Consider the following 10,956-nt stretch of genomic DNA (forward strand, 5'->3'; position numbering starts at 1 on the left):
ATCACCCGAATGGTTCGCTTTTATTTATTTTTTCTAAAAAATGTACCGTTTACTTGTCATCTTTTCAAAATAAACATTTTTTTAAAATCTTTTTTGTACCAAAAATATACCAAACCGTCGTTTCAAGAAACCGAACCAAACCGTGATTTTAGCGAACCGTTACACCCCATTCATTTACCTTTTAAGTACAGCAAAATAATTTGCAGTTAACCCTATGAACTGTTTGTTTCTTAACCTTTAAGTTGAACATGATTTAACTTATAACCAACAATACATTATACTTGAACCATAAAGTATATTTTTCTTTTCCTATATTTAACCGCAGTGGTAATGTTAAAACAGTAAAGTTACATTGCCTTACACTGATATGAAATATATTCTTTAGGACTAAAACCACTGCCTGTGTGTTTTTCTTTTTTTAATGAACACTTAGGCCTTCTACATTATTACATTTTAATGTTGGTTGGCAAAGTGGTACTTGGAGATGCACGTATTTTTTGAGGGGGTAGTTTGTGTGAACATTTTTGACAACCACTAATTTAGTATCTTCATTGAATCTAACATGCACGTTTTCAGAACGTAGAAGGAAGCTGGAGAACACAGAGAAAACCCACATAAGATTGGAGTTAAAATACGAAATCAAGCAGTGATTCGAACCCTGAATCTCGAGCTATGAGGTAGACGTGCTAACCAGTGGATCACCTTTTTACTCTATTAATACAGTATCCTTGCGGAGATGCATTAAGTGTTACATCATTGCTTTCATGCCCCTTAATATTGCAGGAAAACTACAATAATTCCCGTGCGTCTTGTCCCCCGCAAAAATGTAACTAACCAGTGGGGCAATGTGTACGTAACAGACGCAAAATTGGCCAGGATTTCGTGAGACTGTACTAAACAACGCGTTAGTTATGCAGTAACAACAGTTAGCTTGTTTTTAAGGTTTAGCATGAGCTGAATGAACGCACTGCTCAAATGTTGCAAATAGAACGTCAACGCGAAATGAAGAAGGGGTTTTTTCTTGCCTTTTGCTTTGGTTCTTGGGGCTGCTCTTCACGTTTGTAAACACCGAAGGCACAAAGTCAGGATCGTCTTCATCCATGGACGCTTGTCCTGCAAAAACACGTGCATTATGTAAATATCCTCCGTGACCTTTTAAACGACAAACGGGCAAGAACGTCGCCAAAACTAAAACGTGAACAGAACTGAGCTTTACCTGATATAAAATGAGCGCCACAAATGCGAGCATTTTCTTTGAGCTCCCCCGCGCTGCCATTTACTTGCTGGAGAACTTTGAGCCACAAACGCCGCCGGTTGGCCTGAAACGGTCGGTATTCCGTTGGTAATCTGTAGAATTTCAGTTTGCCACCAGATGAATGGCTATTTGGACAACCCAGCACGCAACAAGCATACATTTTACTTGAATTACAGTTTAGCTTCGGATGAGGAAGTGTGTCGTGGAAAGATCTTGTCGGCTTCCGTTGCTGAGCAGCGCGCATTTCCACCGGAAGTTAGCGTTGGCTAATGTTAGCGTGGAGCGAGACGATGAACAATGAATATTTGCACCAATGTAATTCTTTTTTGTTTTGACAAAGGCAGTTGTGACTATAAGTAATTGTGTGTTACAGTGACTGAATAAAATATCCCACCGTGTTCGTCTTTGAAACAGCACGCTGTGAGCAAGGCCCTTTTTTTTGCTAGCACACCGGCAATAGCATTAGGTACATTCACAATGACTTCAGTTAAGATTAGAAGTGGCAAAAGTGGGAATGGTTTTAGATAGTTTTTAGTGGGGTTTTTTTTTTTTTTTTTTAGTTTTCAGGAGACCAAAAAGCAAAAACTCGGTCGATATACAAGCATGTTTTTTGTTTTTATTAAATAACTGACATTTAACTACAAACATTGAAAGCAAACAAAAGAAAACAGCACAATACATTTTGGTTAAGATAACTGATTCAACAAAAAAGGTCACACCTAAAATCTATAAATACCTATTCTTTGCATTAAGACGTTGGCCAGAAATTGGTGCAATTTCTCCAGTTTTAGAGATTCATAACTTTATTACTATTTATGACAGGAAACTGATACTTGTGTCACTGGAACTGTCTTAAAATGATGTGTTCTTCTCAGAGGCAAGGCCCGGGGGCCAGATCCGGCCCGCAACCTCATTTTATGTGGCCCGTGAAAGCAAATCATGCGCGTCAACTTCACGTTTCTTGCACATTGTTTTCACTTTTAACAACACTGAGATATGAGATACTGCAATGTGTTATTTGTTACCAATCTTCTCTGCTTTCAAATAAATTGAAAAATAATTGAACAAACAATTACTTACCGGCTTCTAATTTCAAAACTAGCTATCCATCAATTTGTTGTGTATATCATTGCCATTCATTGCAAACACAGCCACTTGAAACAGAAATGCAATTCAGTCCAACTGCAGGCAAGCGACAGCTCAGGATTTCACGACAATACACAGATATGTGCTGCGCCGCTGGCGCTCATGGGAAATGTGGTTGACTTCACTCAAAAACACTACCACGTTTGTCCACATGGCGCCGCCGCAATCAACGAAAATTTAAGGTTATACAGTGTTTCTTAAGAGAGCAGGAATTAGCAGGAATACTCCAAGATGGGTGAATGGAGAAAAACACCACTTTGGAGGTGTATTTGTGAGGGATTAGCATTTTAACATGTGTTAAAGCTAAGGGAAAAAAAAGGGGAGGGGGACACCTTGGGCATCTTATAGTCAAGTGTATCTAAAGTGATATATAAGTTTTCTCCATTTACTATTTATTTAAATTGTATTTATTTTCCAGGAAAAATACTAATCCAAAAGGCATGAGAAAAACGTCGAAGGCCTATGAATCCAAATTTCTCTTTCAATCCAAGGCTGCAGCCAGTATCTGTACGTGACCAGTAGATGGCGCTGCTGTTTAGTGTCAACATGCTTAAGGGGCGCTAAAAACAGCAATGCATAGTTTATTAACAGGATGTTGTTTTACTTTAACGATATCTAATTAGCCCACATTATTTGTTCTTGATGACTTTCTTTCAAATATCCCTCAATCGAGCTCAAAACTCAGCCAGACCAAGTTTAGATTTTTATTATGTCAACGCTTTGGATAGAAAAACAAAACAAAACAAATTTAAAAAAGCAACGGGGAAAAAAAAGCCGCATGCAGTTACATTCAAATTTCAGATATGCTTCGTTCCTTTTTATCAACACAGGTGTTGCTTTCACAGGAATATAATCTTCGATAGACTCCAAAATGCTCAGAGCAGTTATTTGTGAACACATACATGACAGAGAGCTATAAAAGGGAGTTGCTGTTTTCTCCTCCCTCTAATCCCTCAAGGTGACACCTTCATCTGCACCCTCGCTGGTGTTGCCAATCCTCCCTTTTTTTCTTTTTCTGCCACACGAGGTAGGATCTGATGCTTCTCCGCCTCAATCCCACATGTGGTCTATGAGCAACGGCAACTCACATCAATCTCTGCTCCCGGCATGATGCAGATTGGGACGAATGTGCCTGACCAAAATGAAATAAAACCGTGGCTGTGTAGCGTGACAATTTGCTCACTGTACTCACTCGTTTATCTTTTTGTTTTTGCCGTTGGAGGATGCAGGTCACATTTGACTGCTCTGAGTCCCCATCTTCATGAGCCTTTTCTTACACCCATGCTACTAATGTTATTCTGGGTGGTAGAAAATAAGAACTAGAGAGTGATGGAGTACATTAAAAACTGGGACGGCAAGATTGTACCAATAGTCCATAATGGCTCTTTACTGCTAGCTGTTTGACGGAGCTTTCAAGGCCTACGCAATATTATGTTCTGTGGAAACATAATGACCGTATGTCATGTCCTTTTTTTAAAAAACACATTGGCTCGCCTTCATCATCTTTGATGTTTGTCCTTTCTTCTTTTGGAGCTAATGGTGATTGTCAAACCAGCTCATTTCTGCATTAATGTCAACAACTGGGCTGAAGTGTGGAGCAGAAGTTTGTCCGAAACGTTGTGATTTTATTAAATAGGCAAACCTACTACCTGCACTGTCACACATGTGCGAGTAGATGAAAAATGTACTTGTCTCAAATTTTAGAAGTTAAACGCCGCCATTTAGTGGCAGCCTGGAGCCCTGTCTGCTCATTTTTGATGAACACTTTGGCACACTACACCACCATATCTTGATGTCGGTAATTATGATGGTACTTGGGGAGCTAAGTTTTTTTTTTTTAAACTGGTACCTGGTGTAAAAAGTTTGAAAACCTCAGTTTTAGTCTGTCATGTTTCTGGTGTCGAACCTACGCAGCCCTGTCAGACCAGATGTTTAAAAGGGCAACGGTCCTATGGTCCAGAATCCCGGCACAAGAAGATGGGCGTGGTTCTGCTATCTGCTGACACCGTGCCGTGACGTCGACAGCCTTCCACAAGGTATCAGGCTGAACTCCATCCAAAGGGGGGAGCGTTGTTGCTGACTAGACGACCCACGCTATCACTTACTCTCCTGCCGAGGCTTTAGCCGGCACAAGCAAGTACACATTCATTTCAGTCAGACAGGCTCCCATCCCCCTCACGCCTCCTTTCTCTGCTCTCTCCATGTTGTGTCCCTGCAATTCCTGCCCTCATGGTATAACACACATCTCCGCAGCACATATACACACACATATACCACGCATGCACGTACGCACACGCACACACATGCACGCAACCCTTAACCCTCACATTTTCCCCCGCCTTTCACTTTGCAGCACATCAACATGGGGTTTGAAAAAATATTCAAAGAACAGACAAAGCGAGAGCGGGGAGGCCAAAGGGGTGAAGATGAGAGATGAGCTGAAGGGAGATACAATGTGTGAAATGTAAGGAAAGGGAAGCGTGGGCTGCGTGGATCCTAGCTAATGATATATTGATTTGGTTGAGCCCGGGGCAAATAAGTAGGCGTGCGTGGGAGAAGAGTTGCAGCTTGCAGATGTTCAAAAACATGTTGGAAATTTCAGCAGGTCACTCACTTGGGATGTAAGCTCAATCATTAGTTCACCAAAAAAAATCCAGACTATTTACTCAATGCGTTTTCATTTTATCTTTCAAGAAGGCATCCAATGTAAATAAAGACACACTCAAGTTGATTGAATTTGTTCGTCTATTTCAATCTCTGAGATACAAGAATCAGACAAGGTGGGCTTCTTTCGTTACTTCGCGAACACTTACACCCGTGGAAGGCGAAGTGAGAAAAAGGGCGCTGTCGAAGAGGCAACCCTCACCTGACAAATAAGTCTAATCAAAAATGTTGGTTCTAATCTTCTCCATCTATGGTTTAGCAATTCAAGGACCGGGTCGTCTAGCTGCAAGGCATCCTTGGTTACCGTTAACCCTGTCAGATACCCCATAAGCCACATTCCATTTCAATAGACAGTTGTATGCGTGCACTTACGTGAAGGCCTTTTGGTGTGTGTGATACACAAGACACAAATAGTTTTCTTTCTTCCCTTACTATTGATTGTTGTATGACTGCTTATGTGTAAGGACATAGCTGTTTGTGTGCGATGACCACAAATGTGTAATACAATTACCGTCTGATCAACATATGGCTAACATATCGGCTAATATAAATTCATCTAGAGTCAGTAATTACCATCCTGATTCTAATACTGTATGGGACAAATCCTTCAAAAACCTGGCTGGGATACGTTGGCGTTGTTGTGTGTTCAAACACTTTGGAAAGACCCGAGTGGCACAGAACAACAGAATTTTAGCGGCTGAAAATGACATCACAACTGCTCAGGGCTCAGATAACGACCAATCACGGCTCAGCTTCCGAAAACAGGTCCGCCGCGATTGGTCGTTAGCTGAGCCTTGAGCAGTTGCGATGTCATTTTCAGTCGACAGAAGTGACAAAATGGCCGGCCGCAGGGATGGCTAAAAAACGGGTGGATTAACTCTTATTCCACAAACGCAATATTTATCAGAATGCCTTGCTTTAACGAGTTGCCTTGCATAGAACATATTCTTGAAAAAAATGTGTTTGGGTTGACTTCCACTTTAATGATACGCATAGATTTGGCGGGTCAACTGAGATAAAAGTGATGTGCTGAAAATTGTTTCGGGGGGGTTCTAACAACAGGTAGCCAGCCTGAGATGATGAAATCATGTTCTTCCATGTTGAGCCTGTGTTTATTTAATATTTGTCATGATATGCTTACAAATCTTTCTGCACATAATTATAATTATAGGACGGGGTGGGGTGTGCTAGTGAAAATTTAGTCGGACTCGCCAACGGATGGCCTTTGAAAATTAGAGACACTGACCTATAGACGGGTACTATTTTTCCCCCCGCAAAAAAAGGTGAATGACGGACGACGGAAGTGTAGCCACGCTGCAGATGGATGACGAATAACGGACGCTCAATTTTGAGTAAAATGCACATTAAAGCACATCATGTTCATTTTGTGCAGATAAAGTAACAGATGAGGAGTCAGCGAGATTTCAATTAATTGCATTTATTGAATATTTTAATGGCTTCCCTGCCCTGCTGAATGTTCCACCTGAGGGCTGCTGTGGCTTATTCAATTATACGGAAATGAAGATGTCACAGTCAGGAGAGTGTCACAGTCAAGCGTGGCCATTGTATTAGCATTCAAATGTATCGAGGCACTTTCACTCTGCCACCCTCCTCCTCGATAGTTTTTTTTCAAACCTCAATGCAATTTTTTCTTTCTTTTTACGACTTGTTACACATAAAACATGATTCCAAAATTGGACCCTCAACACCTCTTCTTATCTTTCTTATCCCGAGTGTCTTAATTTCCTTTTTCATTTGGTAGTCACAGTGGGTAGTAGCGTCGTCCCAATCCATTCACGTGATTGAGGAATTTTCAGATGATCGGTATCAACTGAGAAAGATAGTATTTTTGTTATTGTTTTTAACAGGACTGGCTTCATACACCAGCGTGTGCAGTCACAGTGCCCTGTAGTGGGAAGCGTTACTGTCCCTAGGTTGACTTCGGAGAGAGAAAGAAATCGCCAGACATTTCACACATGTCCGCAACTGACTAAGAAAAAAACGGCACCGAATGAGACGCGGAAAGCTTTTGCTTACGTGGCAGACCGGGCAAGGACACTAGGCCCAATCCCATTTCTTCCTCTTAACCCTAAATATTTGCCTTCTTCCTCAGTCTTTTTTGGTAAGGCCAGGGCAGAGTTAAAAAAAAACAAAAAAAAAACACACCCCTAAGAAATGTGAACGTACTGGATAGCACTATCTCATCACTTTGAGCCACGTGCTGTTTGTGTTTTTGTGTCTGTTTGTGTAGTAAGCAGAGGTGAGCATTCCGTATACAGGGAGTCCTCATTTTACGAACGAGGTCCGTTCCTACACTGGCGATGTAACACGAATTTCCGCGTATGTCGGATTTCACCATTAAAGTCGAAATTTACGTCAAAATACTTTGTATGAAAAAAAAAAGAAAATAAATTCAAAATCAAAAGCATAAGATGCTGTACTTAGCATTACTGCTGAGAAGCGGATGGAGAAAGAGGAGAGGAGGGCGAAAAAGGCAAAGATACTGTCGGCGTGCAAACCAAAACGATGGAGAAACTCTGTGCATGCTCGTTGCACAACCGCAAGGAATGCTGCTGGTCTTTGTAGTACAGGAAGTGCTTGTATGCGGAAGTGCATTGTTTGGCGCGAAATCCATCGCAAATACACAAGCAGAGGTAAACAAGCTCAGAGACGCAGCACAAAAGCACACTTTTGGAGCGAGGAGGAAACCGGCTGCTTCGTTCATGTGGTGAGTGACATGAATATCAAGTGTTTTGTTGACAGTTGAAAGTAACAAGCAAAAATGACGTCCGTTTGAGTCACGACGCTGTGTGTCGCCGTACACAGTGGGTTATTCAAATGCCGGAGCAACTCTGTCCGCTCAATTATGTAAACGAGATATTCAGAATGTTTCAGAAAGAATTTTGACTTTACTTTACATTTACTAAATGTAGTCACTGTGGTGCTGGGAACAAAATGGAGGAGGAGACACAGGCGTTATAAAGTTGAAACATCGTAGGCCGCATACGTTGTAATAGCACACACACGTGTGTGCGTGTGTGTGTATTCACCTGCTGGTTCAACTCCCCTCTCCTCATGTTGAACCTCACACCCTATTGTCACGCCGCATCTTCTCTCAGTCCAGTCATAGCCTTCCCATTTTCTTTCTCTCGTCTATCCACAGGCTCGTTCTTAAAGCACCTTAGTTCTGCTTTGGGGCAGCTCATCACTTCCACTGTGAAATGGCTTTCAGCCGCACAGCCACTCCGCCAGAATGTGAATGAAGCCACGGTTAAACCCCCTTCTCAAAAACTCATTCAGGAGACTCCACGTTGCTCTGACGGTCATGTTACACACACACATACACTGAAACTGGAATCGAAAATGTACTTTAAAACTATTGCACGGTTCTCACTGCAGTCTATCATGTACATGCAGCTTATTCCTCTAAGCGGTTAATAAATAATGAGAGGGATGTTAAGATTCCGCCAATATTCCCACCATCTGCCTCTCGAAAGCAAAGAAAGCCTCACTAGGAAGAAAGTGACTGTTTTCATGATTTTTCTTAAACATCCACTTTCATCTTCCCCAGCTCACCCCGCTGTCTTGATCCTTCACTTCTCCCCTTTTTAGCTTTGAAGTATCACTCTGCTGGGACTACTTTCCTTTACTCATGTGTTCAGAACACTTACTACAAATGGATAACATCTCCAAGCTCTTGCTTGCCTTTCACATTAGAAGCTAAATTGAATCGTGAAGTGCATATGGGATGGGTTGCAGTACATGTGTTCTTATGTCATCTGCAAACAGATAATCAGCACCCGTTTCGGTGTGACGATCGATCTGGAGCTTCCCAGTTCGCAAAAGACCCCCTGATACTTTTCTGCGGACATGATCGCGAGGAGCTAACGCAGTGATTTTCTAGCACTACCAAACAGGACAGGTTAAACTAAGAAAAGAAAAATGAGAGCCCTATGAAAGAGAGATCTGTGAGAAATGTGAGGACTGATGCATGAGTGAAGCGACACACGTGCGCGAGGAGGCAGAAAGTAAGCTAATGTGCCATTAAGTGACAAAAACTCGAAAAATCCGCAGCTGAGAGGTGAATTGACGTCCGTCTTAAAAACAACTCCGACATTTTGCAGCAGAATATTGATTTCCTCTATATGTTCATTAGCTCACTTTGCCTTCCATCTGCAGAAGACTTTTGCTCATCTTTAATCCCTATCAGTGCATTTAGTAATGTGTAATTTACAGTGTGTGTGTGTGTGTGTCTTATGTTTTTCTGCCTAATAAATGTCTGATTCAGCAGAGGGTGTTCAAAGAGAACAAGAAGGTAGAAATTGCCCTCCAAAAATGTCAGACATCATGTAAATCTCATTTTTCAGTGCACATACTGTACAATGATAAACGACAGTCTAGGAACAACTGCAGGTTTAAACCGTGTGCTCTAGTATTCTTTATACAAAGTCTTCACATCCATTAATTTTCTGGACCACTTATCCTCACTCAGGTTGCGGGTGAGCTGTGGCCAATCCCAGCTGACTTTGGGTGGGAACATCATATGTCCAAATATGGTTGTTTTTATTTTTATTTTTCATAATTCAATACAATTGGTCTGACCCCACGTTGTCTGTTATTTTCTCACATTATCAACAGATTTACCGTGTTGAAAACAGCTTTAGAACTCATCTCTGATGAACACGTGAACTGTCTGAGAAATGTTGGGAAACTTCGCCGCTTCCCTCACTTTGTAGGTGTGCAGCATTATTGTGCCTCAAGATTGAAAGTATGGACGTTGCTTTAGATAATGACTGAAATTTGTTTGGCTAGATACATTTGAATAAGCCCGTTTTAGTTCAAATGGCATTGCTATGCTGCTTTGGTGCAGAAGGAACTGGTCAGCCACAAAGGTAAATGCGTACAGTTTTATTTCTGCCTATTAAACTGATTACACTTTCAAGTTCAACTCATAATAGTTGATTGTTTTATTCATTGCATCGCTTGTGGCTCGAAGACTTTTGAGAAAGGGGTTTGGAGAAATAATGTCACCGCAGTCGTTTGTTTTTGTCAAGCACTATTAGATGATTATTGTCTCATTGGGGCCAGCGTGAGAGTAGACTGTGACGTATTTGCACTATTTTCGTCGATGACGGTGTAATAAATGTAATGATTTTTTTTTTTTGCGTATTAGATTAGCGATTGAACATGATTTTGGGGTGGTGTGTTGATGTAGGTGTGTGATGGTAAATGATAGCAACATAAGATATTCAGGAAGTCCTCGAATTACGACATGTACCTATTTCGACTTTAAGATGCCCGTGCCTCTTCCGCCATTTTGTCCTCAGCACCATAGCGACAACGTTTACCTGCAGTCAATATTCAGTTTAAGGTCAAAATTCCGAAACATTCTGAATAACTCAACACATGATTGAGCGGACAGAGTTGCTCCGGCATTTGAATAACCCACTGTGTACAGCGACACACGGCGTCGTGACTCAAATGGACGTCATTTCGGCTTGTTACTTTCAACCGTCAACAAAACACTTGATATTCATGTCACTCACCACATGAATGAAGCATCCGGTTTCCTCCTCACTCCAAAAGTGTGCCTTTGTGCTGCGTCTCTGAGCTTGTTTACCTCTGCTTGTGTATTTGCGGTGGTTGTACAGTAAACACAGCACTTCCGCATATAAGCACTTCCTGTACTACAAAGTGCAATGAGCATGCGCGGTGTGTCTTGATCGTTTTTTTGTTTGCGCATAGTATCTCTGCCTTTTTCGCCCTCCTCTCCTCTTTCTCCACCCACTTCTCAGCAGTAATGCTAAGTACAGCATCTTGTGCTTTTGATTTTAATTTATTTTCTTTTCTTTTTTTTTTTTTTTTAAATACAAAGTATTTTGACATAAACT

General features: G+C 41.4%; 1 protein-coding gene across 6 annotated transcripts in view; it reads right to left on the minus strand.

Annotated features, from left to right (window-relative positions):
- The window catches only part of LOC147153532 (uncharacterized), a 31,409-nt gene that overhangs the window by 5,541 nt on the left and 14,912 nt on the right, over window positions 1-10,956 (minus strand). For 2 of the 6 annotated variants that reach the window (XM_086031651.1, XM_086031659.1), the window contains exons 4-5: window positions 1,217-1,319; window positions 1,026-1,113 (exon numbers count right to left, since the gene is read on the minus strand). In XM_086031651.1, the coding sequence (XP_085887777.1) occupies window positions 1,026-1,113; window positions 1,217-1,319 (191 nt within the window). Of the gene's footprint in view, window positions 1-1,025; window positions 1,114-1,216; window positions 2,299-2,335; window positions 2,484-10,956 lie in introns of those variants that run through there. The other 4 variants (XM_086031676.1, XM_086031668.1, XM_086031684.1 and 1 more) reach the window with 4 other exon arrangements.

The sequence above is a fragment of the Filicampus tigris genome, chromosome 1, assembly GCF_054856515.1.
Source record: "Filicampus tigris isolate MCC_2025a chromosome 1, RoL_Ftig_1.0, whole genome shotgun sequence".
NCBI classification, from domain to species: Eukaryota; Metazoa; Chordata; class Actinopteri; order Syngnathiformes; family Syngnathidae; genus Filicampus; species Filicampus tigris.